General features: G+C 46.6%; 1 protein-coding gene across 5 annotated transcripts in view; it reads left to right on the forward strand.

The window, feature by feature from the left end:
* CCDC149 (coiled-coil domain containing 149) overlaps positions 1–14,588 on the forward strand; it is a 107,328-nt gene that overhangs the window by 47,249 nt on the left and 45,491 nt on the right. For 4 of the 5 annotated variants that reach the window (XM_066279954.1, XM_066279955.1, XM_066279956.1 and 1 more), the window contains exon 4: positions 9,563–9,670. The exons of the other annotated variant lie outside the window; for it this stretch is intronic. In XM_066279954.1, coding sequence (XP_066136051.1) covers positions 9,563–9,670 — 108 coding nt within the window. The remainder of the gene's footprint in view (positions 1–9,562; positions 9,671–14,588) is intronic. 5 annotated transcript variants of the gene reach the window in all.

Genomic DNA, 14,588 nt, shown 5'->3' on the forward strand with positions numbered 1-14,588 from the left:
CAGCACATTTTCCCCATGCAAATTCCTCATTGAATAAATTATCAGATGCGGGCCCTGGCGGGTTGGCTCAGCGGTGGAGCATCGGCCTGGCGTGCAGGAGTCCCAGGTTTGATTCCCGGCCAGGACACACAGGAGAAGCACCCATCTGCTTCTCCACCCCTCCCCCTCTCCTTCCTCTCTGTTTCTCTCTTCTCCTCCCGCAGCCAAGGCTTCATTGGAGCAAAGATGGCCCGGGCGCTGGGGATGGCTCTGTGGTCTCTGCCTCAGGCGCTAGAATGGCTCTGGATGCAACAGAGCGACGCCCCAGAGGGGCAGAGCATCGCCCCCTGGTGGGCAGAACATCGCACCCTGGTGGGCGTGCCGGGTGGATCCCGGTCGGGCGCATGCGGGAGTCTGTCTGACTGCCTCCCCATTTCCAGCTTCGGAAAAATGAAAAAGAAAAAAAAAATTATCAGATGCATCCTTGTCTTTTCCGGTTTTGATTTCAAGCAGATATACCACAAGAGGCATTCCTCTCAGTCCAGGAGGGAGGCTTTGCTTTCTTCCCTTAAAAAGTGATGGCTTATTTAGATGCTGACATGCGCCAGGATGACAACCCTGGAGAAATCAGAGCATAGAGTGGCCCTTTGTGGGATGGGAGGGAGCCTTTTACTTCAATAGCAAAGTCTTCTTGGTCAATCCTATTTTGGTCCCCAGTGACTGCATATCAGAGCAACTTTGTATCTGTGTCCTGGTTTGATGCTCAGAACCTAAAACTTCCTTCAAAGGTCTCCAGTGCTTTGAGATGTTTCTTTCATAACACTTTGAACAGTACACTTTACTGTCACACCAGGGAAACTGGAGAGACATCCAGGGTCCAGCCTGTGGGAAATCTTCCAAAACATAATGGTAACTCCTTCCGAGCCCAAATGCCTCTGGCTATAAGCCCTTTGAATCTTAGCAACAATTTTGCAAGGAAGGTGAGAGCATCCACCTCCCCCAATTTGTAGAGGAGGAAATTTAGGCTCAATGAGTCTAAAGAATTTGGGAGCTGTTAAGGGAGCTACTAAGTGGCAGATGCAGAATCATAATGACCAAGATTAAGCAAACATTTATTTAAATAGCAACCTCCAAACCTATTGAAGAGTGTTTGCCTGTGGACTGGAAATGCATGCATTCGCAAGTGTGTGTTTTGAGATTATGAGGTGGGAGTAAGGCTGCTGAGGGCTCCTTGCACAGCCAAGAAAATATGTATGGAATAATCTCCCGGGTGCTTGTTTTCTTGTAAATCAGAAAGCTGTCGCTGTAGCCAAGGTCATCACTTTGGCAGTTGCTATGAATAGGGGGCCCTTGCTCAGCAAAAACAAGTTTCACTCTATTACTATTAACATAGGAGTCGCCATATACCAAAGCAGCCGAGTAGAAATTGCAATTAAATTTGCTATCAATCACACCTCTCAAGTAGGCTTGATATTGCATCAAGCTTTTTTTTTACTTATTGTTGTTTAATGTAGTGCTTTCCCCTGCTGAAGGTGTGGGTTTAAGGGGTTCAGAGTATCGAACTTTTTAACACCCTGTAGTTGAGCAGCATTTTCTAAATCTGATCTGTCTCTTTTTCTCTCTCATTCTCTTAGGAAGTAAGTGCCTAGGTCAAGGTTTTACCCCTCTCTCTCTCTCTCTCTCTCTCTCTCTTTCTCTGTCTCTCTCTCTGATTTTTCCCTCTGATTTTTGAATTCCAGTTTTGTTATACCAGCAACTTAAGGAGTAAGGTACAGGGCTTTCGGGTGATGCATGGTGTTAACATGACGATGGAGAGTAACCTTTTCACGGTCAGGTTAACTGAAATGATGTTCATTCTACAAATGACCAAGATTCAAGCTGACTGAGGGATTGTTCCTGGAATGTTGCCTTTTCGCCCCCCTGGTCGCTGGCCTGAATCCTTGAAAGACTCTGAAGCCCTGTGGTTCCGCCCAGTGTCTGGGCTAGCACGTGTGGGAAGGTTAACCTTAAACTTTTTATCAGTGTCTTTTCACTGCCCTTTTAGGTTCAGTGAATGGGGCCTGCGAATTTAACTAACCAGAAAGGGGTTACCTGGAGAAAAAAAAAGCATATAATTGTATGAATAGTTTACGTGGAAGGAAGTTCACAGAAAAGAAAGAAAACTGAAAGAAGTGGTTAGATGTAGGGGCTTAGATACCATTCTAACAAAAGGGAGGGTGTTCGGGCTTCAAGAGGTGGTGAGTTGTGGGAAAGTAACCAGACACTAAAGGGAGATTAGGGTTATTTTAGTTAGGGTTGTTTCCTGTGCCCACTTCCCATCTCTGGTGGCCCCAGGCGTGCTCCTCTTCCTGGTCCTGGGGACGATGGGACGTGCTCACAAAAGGAATGGTAGGCCCTGCATTTAGGCAGAAAATGGGAAGAAAGAGAACTGTCTGTATCTGTTGGTTCTCAATTGCCTTTAGCTCAAAATAATCCTTATGACAAAGTAGTATATTTTGGAGTGACATATTCTGAATCCCCTCATAATCCACTTTTCATTTCTTACATCGGGGAGAAAAAAAATGGTACATTGTGGATCCTTTTCTCCCCATTTCAAAGATTTAGAGCCGTTTCTTCCAGCTAGCATCCTGAACTCCCTTCCTTAGGAGCCAGCCTTGATTACGGGATCATTGAAAACAGAGGAGTCCTTAACGGTGATTGTCGCTGCCAAGTGTGATGTATCATTAAAAATAAACCAAAACACCTCCCATCACTTTTTATAAGCTTAAAAAATTTATTGCGTCCAGAGTGTAAACTGTTCTGACATATTTTGTGACATTTCGAAAAAGAATGGGGAGAGCGGTAGAAGCAGGAGCTAATTTAGGGCACAGAAGGGCCTGAAGAACATGGGAGAGGCTCCCCTGAACCACAGGACCGATCCGCGTGGGTGACAGTTTCTGCAGCAAGGCGGAGGGAGCGCTGGACTGCTCTCAGCCCGCGGATCTCTGCCTTCACCACTGTCCGGGGCTGCTGCCTGCCTCTCCGTGCAGGGAGCATTTCCGTGAGCCCCCTCGTTCCCACAGCAGGGGCTGGCCTCCGCCAGGGGCTCCTGCAGACAGCGGTTGTAACTGGGGTTGAGCTCTTCCAGTACAAAGGCAGTGGAATGGAGAGCCATGAGCTATATAATACGTATACTTTGAGCCTCAGCTCTCCCTGCGTTTTCATTAGATCTCTCCGCCCTCCTTTCCACATCCCAGTTTTAATAGATAAACTTCTACACCCCTCCCCCCCAAAAAAAGAGTGACACAGATATATATATATATATGGATTGTACACTATATTCCATCGCATTCAGCATTCCGCTATTATCAGAGCTAAAATGTCAACCTTTACTGTCGGCCCCGGCTAGATCTGAATATTGAAAAGAGACCTTCTTTTTTAAGCCTTTTCATGTTTGGCTATTTACGCTCCCTAGAGATTTAGAGGAAATAATCTCTCGGTGTTGTTTTGTTTCCCTGTGAAATCCTTCGCAGCGCCTGCCCCCTTTTCCCTGACATTTCCTATACCCAGGGCTGCTATTCTAAACCAGTGGTCATAGAATCCTCCTCAGTAACGCAGAGACAAGACGCCCTGCATAGCTGATAAATTATAAGGAAGTGTCGCATGTTCACTTGATGGATTGTTATAGTGAATGTGTGTGAGTCACGGGTGTTATTTTTGGTCGAGACAATCGAGTGAACTTTTCTCCTCTCTTTTGAGTGCTTTAAAGTGTACTACTCTTTATTTATTTATTTTTTTATTCTTTCAGGTGTTAGGCATCGTATCAGAATAGTCATTTTCTAGTTTTCAAAGTTATTGTTTTTGGAGTTGAGGAGGTGGAAGGTCTGCTGAATAGGAAAGAATTGTACATTGACAAGTAATCTAGCCTGTGAGATGTAAAAGAAAATTACACGTCACCTTCTTTAAAGCCAGAAGCTGCCCCCGACCCCAGCCTACCCCTGGGGTCAGCCTTAAAGCTGGTGTAGATTCACCAAGAATTCACCTGGCGGCAAGGCGAGTCTGATTGACTATTGTTTTGCAGCTGCTGTAGACACGCCTGGCTTTATTTTGATAGATTTCTTTTTAGCCAGGCTGCAGAGTTAATAATGTTTGACAATCACATCACTGGGTCTCTGAGTCACTGTTTCCTGAAGCAGCCCTGTCCTCTGCTCTATGTGTCACTGGGACCTTTGAGGTATATGCCGGGGGGCCTGCCCTGCCCTAATGTCTAAACACCGGGGAGCATCGCCAAGCTCGGTGCTGTTCAAAGTGAGGCCCAAGGACCAGCGCCGGGTTGCAGGCTGCTCTTTCTGGACGAACTAAGTGCAGAAATTAAGAGTAAGAGTTCAGCATGAGTTTTGAATCTAACAAACACTTGGGGTCTTGATGCCTTCTTACACTCATTTTCCTCGTGATTGATTTTTTTTTTTTTTTTTTTTTGTATTTTTCCGAAGCTGGAAATGGGGAGAGACAGTCAGACAGACTCCCGCATGCGCCTGACCGGGATCCACCCGGCACGCCCACCAGGGGGCGACGCTCTGCCCACCAGGGAGCGATGCTCTGCCCCTCTGGGGCGTCGCTCTGTCGCAACCAGAGCCACTCTAGCGCCTGGGGCGGAGGCCAAGGAGCCATCCCCAGCGCCCAGGCCATCTTTGCTCCAATGGAACCTTGGCTGCGGGAGGGGAAGAGAGAGACAGAGAGGAAGGAGAGGGGGAGGGGTGGAGAAGCAGATGGGCGCTTCTCCTGTGTGCCCTGGCCGGGAATCGAACCCGGGACTTCTGCACGCCAGGCCGACGCTCTACCGCTGAGCCAACCGGCCAGGGCTCGTGATTGATTTTTATTGGGCTTTGCAGAATTACTGGTTGGTGACAGAGTAGAGGTGGAAAACCAGTCTTTCCCCCCTGCGAGAGGAAGTTGTACTGATTTAGATGCTGCAGTTGAGTTGGTGAGGGAACATCCACCCACCCCAAGGGCTCAAGCCAAGGTTGGAACACTGCAGATTTTTTTTGTCGTTATTTGCCTTTTATTAGGTTTTCACTGTTACTCTTACAAGCATTGCTTTCTGAGCATCTCTTCCGTCTGAGAAAAGGCAGGCTGCTGCAACGGTGAATTTCGCCGTGCGTCCTGCAGGTGGGATGCTGATGCCAGCCCGTGTGCAGGCTGCAGCCGGCCCCTCTCCCCTCCTCCGGGCCAGGCGCTCGGCCTGTCCCTCCATCCACTGGGAAGGGACTGTGCGTGCCGGGTTGGTCTGGAAAGTGTGCTAGAGTTGTGTGGAGGAACCGCGGAGGCTGCCCACGTGTGATAGTTGGTGCTGCGGAGGGAGAGCTGTGGAAGGAGGGGCTGTCCACTCCACTGCAGTCTCTGGGGTGAACTGCTCTCCAAAGTGGAGGGTTCTCACTGGGATAGGGGAGAGGGAGGGGGGGAAGGGGGAAGCCAGTAGCTAGAACTCCGTCCTGCCGCCCCCCCCCTCCCCCGCTTTCCACAAGGCTCACTCTCTCTCCCTTTTCACATCTTGGTTCCAATGTGGCCTTGCCAGGTCTTCTGTGGCTCCTGTCCGGGGCACACTCCGTTCCCTTTGCCTGCTTTATTTTCCTCCTTAGTCCTAATCGTTCAGCTACTGGGTCATTATTTATTTTTTATTATAATACAATGTAATTAATGTAATATCATCTGTTAAAGTGTAAGTTTACAAGGGCTGAGGGTTTTGTCCATATTGCTCCCTGCTGTAGCTCCAGAGTCTAAAACAGTGCCTGGCACACAGTAGATGCTTATAATAAAAATTCATTTTGTTTGTTACAAAATGAATAGATGAATAAGGAACAGTGAAGAGGTGGGATCACAAAGGAGCCAGTTGTGTCCAAGGAGGCATTTGGCCATATCCACCCAACGCTCACTGTGAGCTAAAGTGCATAATCAAGGGGAGACAATCACCCTTTAAGCCAGGGGTCCCCAAACTACGGCCCGCGGGCCACATGCGGCCCCCTGTGACCATTTATCTGGCCCCCGCCGCACTTCCAGAAGGGGAACCTCTTTCATTGGTGGTCAGTGAGAGGAGCACAGGATGCAGATGCATAGGATGCCACAAAGCGCAGTGTCGCTCACGTACAGTACTATTTCCGGTGATGTGGGATGCAAGCATCACTCCGGAAGTGCATCATATGACGCACATCCGGTCTGCAGCTGCGGTGCCCCACATTGAAATACTGGTCAGTTTGTTGATTTAAATTTACTTGTTCTTTATTTTAAATATTTGTTCTCATTTTGTTTTTTTACTTTAAAATAAGATATGTGCAGTGTGCATAGGGATTTGTTCACAGTTTTTTTTATAGTCTGGCCCTCCAACAGTCTGAGGGACAGTGAACTGGCCCCCTGTGTGAAAAGTTTGGGGACCCCTGCTTTAAGCAGTGCCTGTGCATGCCAAGCACTGTGGTAGGTGTCCCGTGTTCATTACTCAACTGTAGTATCCAATCTCCACATGCAGTGTGTATGGTGATTCCATTTTACAGATGGGGAAACTCAAGAGGTCAAGGAACTCACCCAAGGTGACCCAGCCCAGCAAGTTGCAGGACAGGGATCTAATTTAGTCTTTCTGATTCCATCGAGAGAAATTTCCAGAAATGCTCCATTGGTAACAGCAGCTGTTGTTTCTTTCTTTGCTTTCCTCCCTGTAAAATGGGAGTTAATTTTCCACATCCTTCACCAAATTTTTATCTGCTGAGAACAGAATCTGGGAAAATTGGAATGCACCTATTACAAGATATGAGCTTTGCAGATTCTAGGTAGAAAACTTAGACCACGTTATTGAGTAATGTCGACAGTGAGTAGCAATCAGGGCTTGGTTAAATCCAGCCAGTGGTGATGAGTGGACTTTTCTGTGCAAGTCTCCGTGCCAGATACTGGTTTCAGCACGGGTGATTGTCATCATTATTCCAGATACCTCCCTAGGCTGAGATCGCAGCCTCCAGGCGCAGTGTCTCTCATTTAAAAAATAGCTACGGCCTGATTGGTGATGGTGCAAGGGATAGAGCATCAACCCTGGAACACGGAGATCTCTGGTTCGAGACCCCTGGCTTGCCCGGTTAAGGCACAAACAAGAAGCAACTACAAGTTGATGCTTTCCCCTCCTCCCCACAGCCTTTCTCTTTCTCTCTCCTCTCTCTAAACATCAATAACTGAAATCTTTAAAAAATAAAATAAGATAAATAGTTATGGGGTCTTTACTTGGTGCTTGAGGTAGATCAGTATAGAAAACACAGTTCTGGCCCTGGCCGATTGGCTCATTGGTAGAACGTTGGCCTGGCGTGTGGAAGTCCCGGGTTTGATTCCTGGTCAGGGCACACAGGAAAAGCACCCATCTGCTTCTCCACCCCTCGCCCTCTCCTTCTACTCTGTCTCTCTCTTCCCCTCCTGCAGTCAGGGCTCCATTGGAGCAAAGATGGCCCAGGTGCTGAGGACGGCTCCATGGCCTTCGCCTCAGGCTCTAAAATGGCTCCAATTGCAGCAGAGCAACAGCCCAGATGGGCAGAGCATCGCTCCCTGGTGGGCGTGCCTGGTGGATCCCGGTCCTGCACATGCAGGAGTCTGTCTGACTGCCTCCCTTTTCTAACTTTGAAAAAAATACAAGAAGTACAAAAAAACCCCGAAAACACAGTGCCTTGCCCTTCATGTAACTTCTGTTTTAGGAAGGAGGAGACAGGATATAAGTAGTGAGCAATAAACCATAACATAAACTACATGGTATGCTAAATGTGCTGTGGAAAAAAAGAAAGAGTTGTGTAGGGAAGGGGCTTGGGCGTACAGGGTGGAGGTGGGCAGGTGGTGGTATGAGATGAAGGGGTTTATGGGACCTCCTTGAGACCAGGAACTTTGAACAAGCGCCAGAAAGAGGTGAAGGTGTGAGCCAAGAGGTGTTTTGGAGGGGGAGCATTCCCGTGAGAGAGACAGTGTGACAGCGCTGAGCTGGGGTCGTGCCCAGTACATATGGGGAGTAGCAAGGAGCATGAAGGGAAAGTGAACTGGGTGGGGGATACCTTGAGGGTGGAGACCCCAGATACCCCGATAGATGGGATATAGGAGATGAGATAAAGTAAGGAGTCAAGGATCATTCTGGGTTTAATTTTTATATTCTTTCACCTTCAGTGGCTTTTTAGTACCTAGCATAACTGAGTATTCTCCAAAGTGGCAGCATGGGAGTCTGTGGAGATTTAGCCACTACAGTTGCCTAGTGTCCTAATGGCTCTGGACCTGAGTGTCTTCCCTTATAGTAATGTGAACGGACTCTACAAGATTATCTTTGAAATCCCTGTGGGACGATTTCTGAATGATTCCTTTTCAAGAGTCATATTTTGATTACTTGCTTCCTTCTCTCCTTCTTTCCTTCTCTCCTTTCTTCCTTCTCCCCTCCCTCCCTTCCTACTTCCCTTCCTTCCTTCCTTCCTTCCTTCCTTCCTTCCTTCCTTCCTTCCTTCCTTCCTTCCTTCCTTCGTCACGAGTCTTTAATACATTGGCTGGAACACAGGCTTCCCGGAGCTCAGGAAGCAGAGAATGGAATCTCTGCCTCTCCACAACTTGCTGTCTTCTTGCTAATGTTAGGCAAGAGCATGGTAAGCACGGTGAGAATTGGGGCAAATAACAGCTAGCAAAATACCAATAGTTCCTCAGAACGGGAAGCCACATGAGGCTCAGTGGAATGGTAAGTTACAGGTTCGAGTGGACGAAGCATGTCCATAGTTGGGGAGAGCGAGCCATTCCAGGTTTGGGGAAGCCTGAAGAAGGGGTAGGAGCGAGGAAAAGGTGCCCACACGTTATGGGGAAAGGGCAGTGATGTTGTGAGTTGGAGTGGGATTGGGAAGGGAGGCTGGCTATTGGACAACCTCTCACATGGGCAGGAGGGATCTGGGTCTGAGCAGGATGCAACTCTCAAGGAAGGGATGACGTCATAAAGATGGGACTGGCTGGTGATCATCCTGACTATTTGGGAACAAGGAGGTAGGGAAACTCGCCCAGGAGACTGTTGCGTTATTCCTGGATCCCGGTTTCTGAAATTGTAGCACGTCACTCGTGTCTTCTCTGGCTGCTGCTTCTGTGGTCAGAATTCTGGGCATTGAGGTGGCAAAGAAACATCCATGACACAAGATCTATTTGAAGGGGGAAAAAAAACATCGAAACAAGGAAATGAAACTTTTCCTGTATTGTTAGCCCAGATTTTAGCATTAAAGTCTGTGTCCACTTGGCAAGATTTTTAGTGACGAACTCTTAATTAATTAATTTCTTTTTATAAAAAGTTAAATGCGACCAATTTATTATTATTATCATTATTATTTGTTTATGAACCATTCTGGAAACAAAGAACATCCCCAAATTGAGGGTCACGGCCCACTTCATTTCCTGCATGCGGTCGTGGCGTGATTTGCACACCTGCAGCATTCATCTATATACGTTTCCTCTCATGGGCTCCGTGTGGTTCAGCTGGGCCTGGACACCAGCCTCTACAAGTTCAATAAAACCTCACATTTATCCACTCCTCCGTTTCTGATTGTATTTCATAATGTGTTGGTATTTCCAGGCTAATCTTGCACAACTATTGAGAGATTCTCAGGACCGAAATAAACGTCTGGGAGAAGAAATTAAAGAACTTCAGCAAAGGCTTGGAGAAGTCCAGGGTGACAATAAGGTATCGTGAATATTTAAAGAGAAAAGGCCCCGCGGAGTAATCGTGTGCTAGAGGTTTATGTAGAACACATCAGAATAATGGAATGCGGCATTTGCTGAAAAATTTGTTATAGATTTTTTCCATTTGCAATGAAAATTCACAGTCGAACATTTCTTATCTTTATGACATTCCCTTTGTGTGTGCGTGCGTGCGCACGCGTATGTGTGTGTCTCTGAGTTGCTCTAAAATATTGTCACAACTCATTGTAGAAGTTTCATTATGTTCAGCTTGATGGTGAATAACATTGTGGTTGAGGGCAAAATAAAACCCAAATGCTATACTTTCCCCCTTCTATACAAATAATGGATTTGTGGCTCAGATGATTTGGAATTATTCACGTTCGGTTTTGAATTTTAAGTAGTCATCCTACTAATTATGTTCACATAACCAATTTATTTTATTGCTAAATTTGGCAATTTGTATGGAACATTGCTCAAAATCCACTGCTTGGTATTAATCAAACTCCCCTGTTGGCAACGTTAATTATAAAATATGAACTCATAAACTCCAAACTAAATGTGTGCACTCTCTCTCTCCCAGCCGAAGCTATGAACAAAAGTACAATTGAGAAAAAGGAAGAAGAACTACGGAAGTTCAATTCTGTCCCCACAAATAATTTCCCACTTTGCCTGGACAGATTTATTTTTAATTCCTTGCCGGAGGCAGCTTTCTCAACAGAGATGGCTGTTGGAGTTTAACTCAGGAAAACTACATGGTGGGGAAATGTTTTTTTACAACATGACCACCTTCCTTGACAAATTGTGGTGCTGGTCATAGTGTCTGAGAGTCGTTGGCTATTGGAAGGCACCATTTGGAAAGATGTGAACGTTCTTTAAAAATGCACGGAAGAGTCTGGTTACCCAAGAACCCTTCTACAACAAGAGCTCAGAGAGGATTTGAGCGCACTACTCTCCCGAGAGTCTCCATCCGTGGGAAGTCTTCGTTACAGGCAGACTTCACTAAATCTGCCTCTAAAAATTCTTTTTATTACCTCTTAGATTTAACATATATTTGAAAATTTAGGCTTTCCTATTTCCAGTCATGACATAGGGAGTGGGAAAGAATGCCTAAGGAAGGTTCTTTTTAACACGGGACAAGTTAATCAGGCCTCTGGTGTCATTTTAGCATCAGTAAAAGGATTTAAGCTGTGGGACCTAGCTGTTTGGTCCGTAATTAAAGGCCAGAGATTCTGGGTCACTTCCTCAAGTGATAACAGCAGGGCGAGGTTTCCTAGAGAATCAAATGAAGTGTGTGCGGTAGTTTCCTCTAAACCCGTAAAAATACGAGAGGAATTTTGGAGACATTATAAACCCACAAAATACTGAAACGTTTTATAATGTGGTTTTTGGATCTATGATCTTGACTGATTTTATTCTTCTTTGTTTGTCTGTTTGTTTTTGAGCTACTCCCCCCGCCCCCCAACTTCCAGCTTCCCTAAATACACCTTATCTTTAGGTCACTTTTAATTGTATCACCTTTTAGGCATGAGATATTTTAGGAATTGACATTAATAACTGATATTTCAAGGAAAAAAAGGGAGTGTGTGTGCGTGTGTCTGTATGTCTGTGTGTGCCTGTGTGTTTGTGTGTGTGTGTCTGTGTGTGTGTGTCTGTGTATGTGTCTGTGTGTGTGTGTCTGTGTGTTTGTGTGTCTGTGTGTGTGTCTCTGTGTGTCTGTGTATGTGTGTGTGTCTGTGTGTTTGTGTGTGTCTGTATGTGTGTGTCTGTGTGTCTGTATGTGTGTGTGTCTCTGTGCCTCTGTGTGTGTGTGTCTGTGCGTGTGTGTGTCTCTGTGCCTCTGTGTGTGTCTGTGTGTGTGTCTGTGCGTGTGTCTCTGTGTGTGTGTTTGTGTGTGTGTCTGTGTGTGTATGTGTCTCTGTGCCTCTGTGTGTGTGTCTGTGTGTGTGTGTGCGTGTGTGTGTCTCTGTGCCTCTGTGTGTGTGTCTGTGTGTGTGTCTGTGCGTGTGTCTCTGTGTGTGTGTTTGTGTGTGTGTCTGTGCGTGTGTGTGTCTCTGTGCCTCTGTGTGTGTCTGTGTGTGTGTCTGTGCGTGTGTCTCTGTGTGTGTGTTTGTGTGTGTGTCTGTGTGTGTATGTGTCTCTGTGCCTCTGTGTGTGTGTCTGTGTGTGTGTCTGTGTGTGTGTTTGTGTGTGTCTGTGTCTCTGTACCTCTGTGTGTGTGTCTGTGTGTGTGTCTGTGCGTGTGTCTCTGTGTGTGTGTTTGTGTGTGTGTCTGTGCGTGTGCCTCTGTGTGTGTGTCTGTGTGTGTGTGTGCGTGTGTGTGTCTCTGTGCCTCTGTGTGTGTGTCTGTGTGTGTGTCTGTGCGTGTGTCTCTGTGTGTGTGTTTGTGTGTGTGTCTGTGCGTGTGTGTGTCTCTGTGCCTCTGTGTGTGTCTGTGTGTGTGTCTGTGCGTGTGTCTCTGTGTGTGTGTTTGTGTGTGTGTCTGTGCGTGTGTGTGTCTCTGTGCCTCTGTGTGTGTGTCTGTGTGTGTGTCTGTGTGTGTATGTGTCTCTGTGCCTCTGTGTGTGTGTCTGTGTGTATGTGTCTCTGTATGTGTCTGTGTCTGTGTGTGTGTGTCTGTGTGTGTGTCTCTGTGTGTGTGTTTGTGTGTATGTGTCTCTGTATGTGTCTGTGTCTGTGTCTGTGTCTCTGTGTGTGTGTTTGTGTGTGTGTCTGTGTGTGTGTTTGTGTGTGTGTCTGTGTGTGTATGTGTCTCTGTGCCTCTGTGTGTGTGTCTGTGTGTGTGTGTCTGTGTGTGTGTCTCTGTATGTGTCTGTGTGTGTGTTTGTGTGTGTCTGTGTCTCTGTACCTCTGTGTGTGTGTCTCTGTGTGTGTGTGTCTGTGTATGTGTCTCTGTGTGTGTGTCTCTGTGTGTGTGTCTGTGTGTGTAACACTAAACCCCGAGTCCGGGGCTTCTCTTGCTTTGACACAGCCTGAACTTCATGGTTTGCTTGGGCTCTCTGTCTGGGTCTTTATTCCAGCACCTGGACACATTGGTCAAACTTTGTTTTCTCACTCAAGGTTTAGAATTTAGTGACTCAAATTTATGCCTGTGATGTAATTCACCTGCCAAAATGTGCAGGGAGGGTGCTATAATGTTCAGCTGACCCTGTGTCTCAGAGCCCAGCCTCTCTCCCTCAAAAAATACTAACCGAAATGAGCCCCAGTGATTTCATGCATTCTCATTTGCATCTAAAGTGATAGGCCTGGCATCTTTACAGCCCCCTGTGAGTCATGGCTGTTGTCCTCCTCCTCCTCCCCTTAGTCATCAGCCAGATTACTCATTTGATAAGGACAGCAGGCATCTTGAGAAACTCAGAGGCCCCTGTTCAAAGATGGCTGTGACTGTGTAATGGAGAATGGGTTATTAACCCTTCATTATTTTTTTTAATTTATCATGTTACTCTCTGCTCCAACCTTCCTCTGCCCCTCTGAATCCATTCCCACCTCTTGCCACGGTGTGGTAGGCCTTCCATTAATTGACCCATACTGATTTCTACTGCCACAAATCTAATGAATAGTCTCCTAATACTTTAGCCCTGCAGCACTAGTTTAGCCCCTTTGCTCAGCTGGACTGCCTTGTGCCTCAGGGCCTTTGCACCCGTTGTTTACTTCATCTGATACACTCTTCCCCTTTACTTTCCCTGCATACTCCTGCTCATCTTTCAAGTCATAGGTCAAATGCGACCTTCTCTACCCACAGTGCCCTGCTCTTTCCCCTCTGCATGCTTTTGTGTGGATCCCCACCATCAAGGGTAAGCTCTTTGCAGGCCAGATTCCTGACCGGTATACTACTGTATCCCTAGGAATTTACACTCTTAGTTCCTGATATGTAGACATTATTTGATAAATCCTTGTGGAGGAATGGAACAGAATAAATGAATGAGTGAGTGAATAAAATGAATGAATAAAGGGAATGAAAAGAGCAAAAAGGTTCGAAAAAGAATACAAGAAAGTAAGTGGGCTCACTGCCATGTTGGTTGTTATCAGTAACTGTCTTCTCAGGACGAGGCATAGCTTAAAAATTTGGAGAAAGAAGCTAGAAAAATAAACCATTTCATCGGAGGAAAAAAAAAAACCAGACTAAACCAAACTGAACCTGTGAGACCTCGGGAAACCCCCGGGGAGAGAACAGAGGGTTTGATGCTGAGCTATGGTGGACACGGTTTAAGGTCCTGCTCGTTGGCTAGCTGAATAGCCAAAGCCTATTAAATTCAAGAATACTTAGTAATTGCTGTTGTTGGACTCCTAGCTCCCCACTTTCCAAACAGAGGGGCTGATGGCATCATTTTATGAGCCACCATTAAAGTGGAAGATGTTTATCTCCGAGTTGCCATTTTAACTGATGACCCTTATCCACATTTGGAGAGCTCAGCTTCTTAGATGTTAAGTACATTTAAGAAACAAGGTGATAGGAAATTACTTGCCTTGGATATTTTCAGGTAGACTAATTTTTCCATTTGTTCAGCTAGAGCCTTGTAACCCTATGTGCCATAAAGCATTTCAAACAGCCTCTTGAAAGATTTGTTGCCACCCTGGCTTACGAATAGCTTAGCTCTCCCGTGGGGTTGGGAGGGGGGCTGGATTCTATGACAGTGTGGGGGTCCTGTGCTCAAACACCACCTGCTATCTCTCTGAACAGTGCCCAAGAACTTCCTGAGACTCCCAGATAGACGCAGACCCCCAGTCCAAACCGGAGGAAAGGTGACAAAAGGGAAACGGACAAGATACCCTTCCCTGCTTTGGCAATGATAGCTCTGAAAGGTTCACGAGGAGCGAGAAGTCCTGTGGGGCTCGGAGGACACACACCTCCACAAACCACCCTGGGAGGAGGGGCCTCGGTGTGTCAGTCTAGCAGTAACAGGGACCAGTTAATTATATGG

Source organism: Saccopteryx bilineata, chromosome 5, assembly GCF_036850765.1.
Source record: "Saccopteryx bilineata isolate mSacBil1 chromosome 5, mSacBil1_pri_phased_curated, whole genome shotgun sequence".
Classification (NCBI taxonomy): Eukaryota; Metazoa; Chordata; class Mammalia; order Chiroptera; family Emballonuridae; genus Saccopteryx; species Saccopteryx bilineata.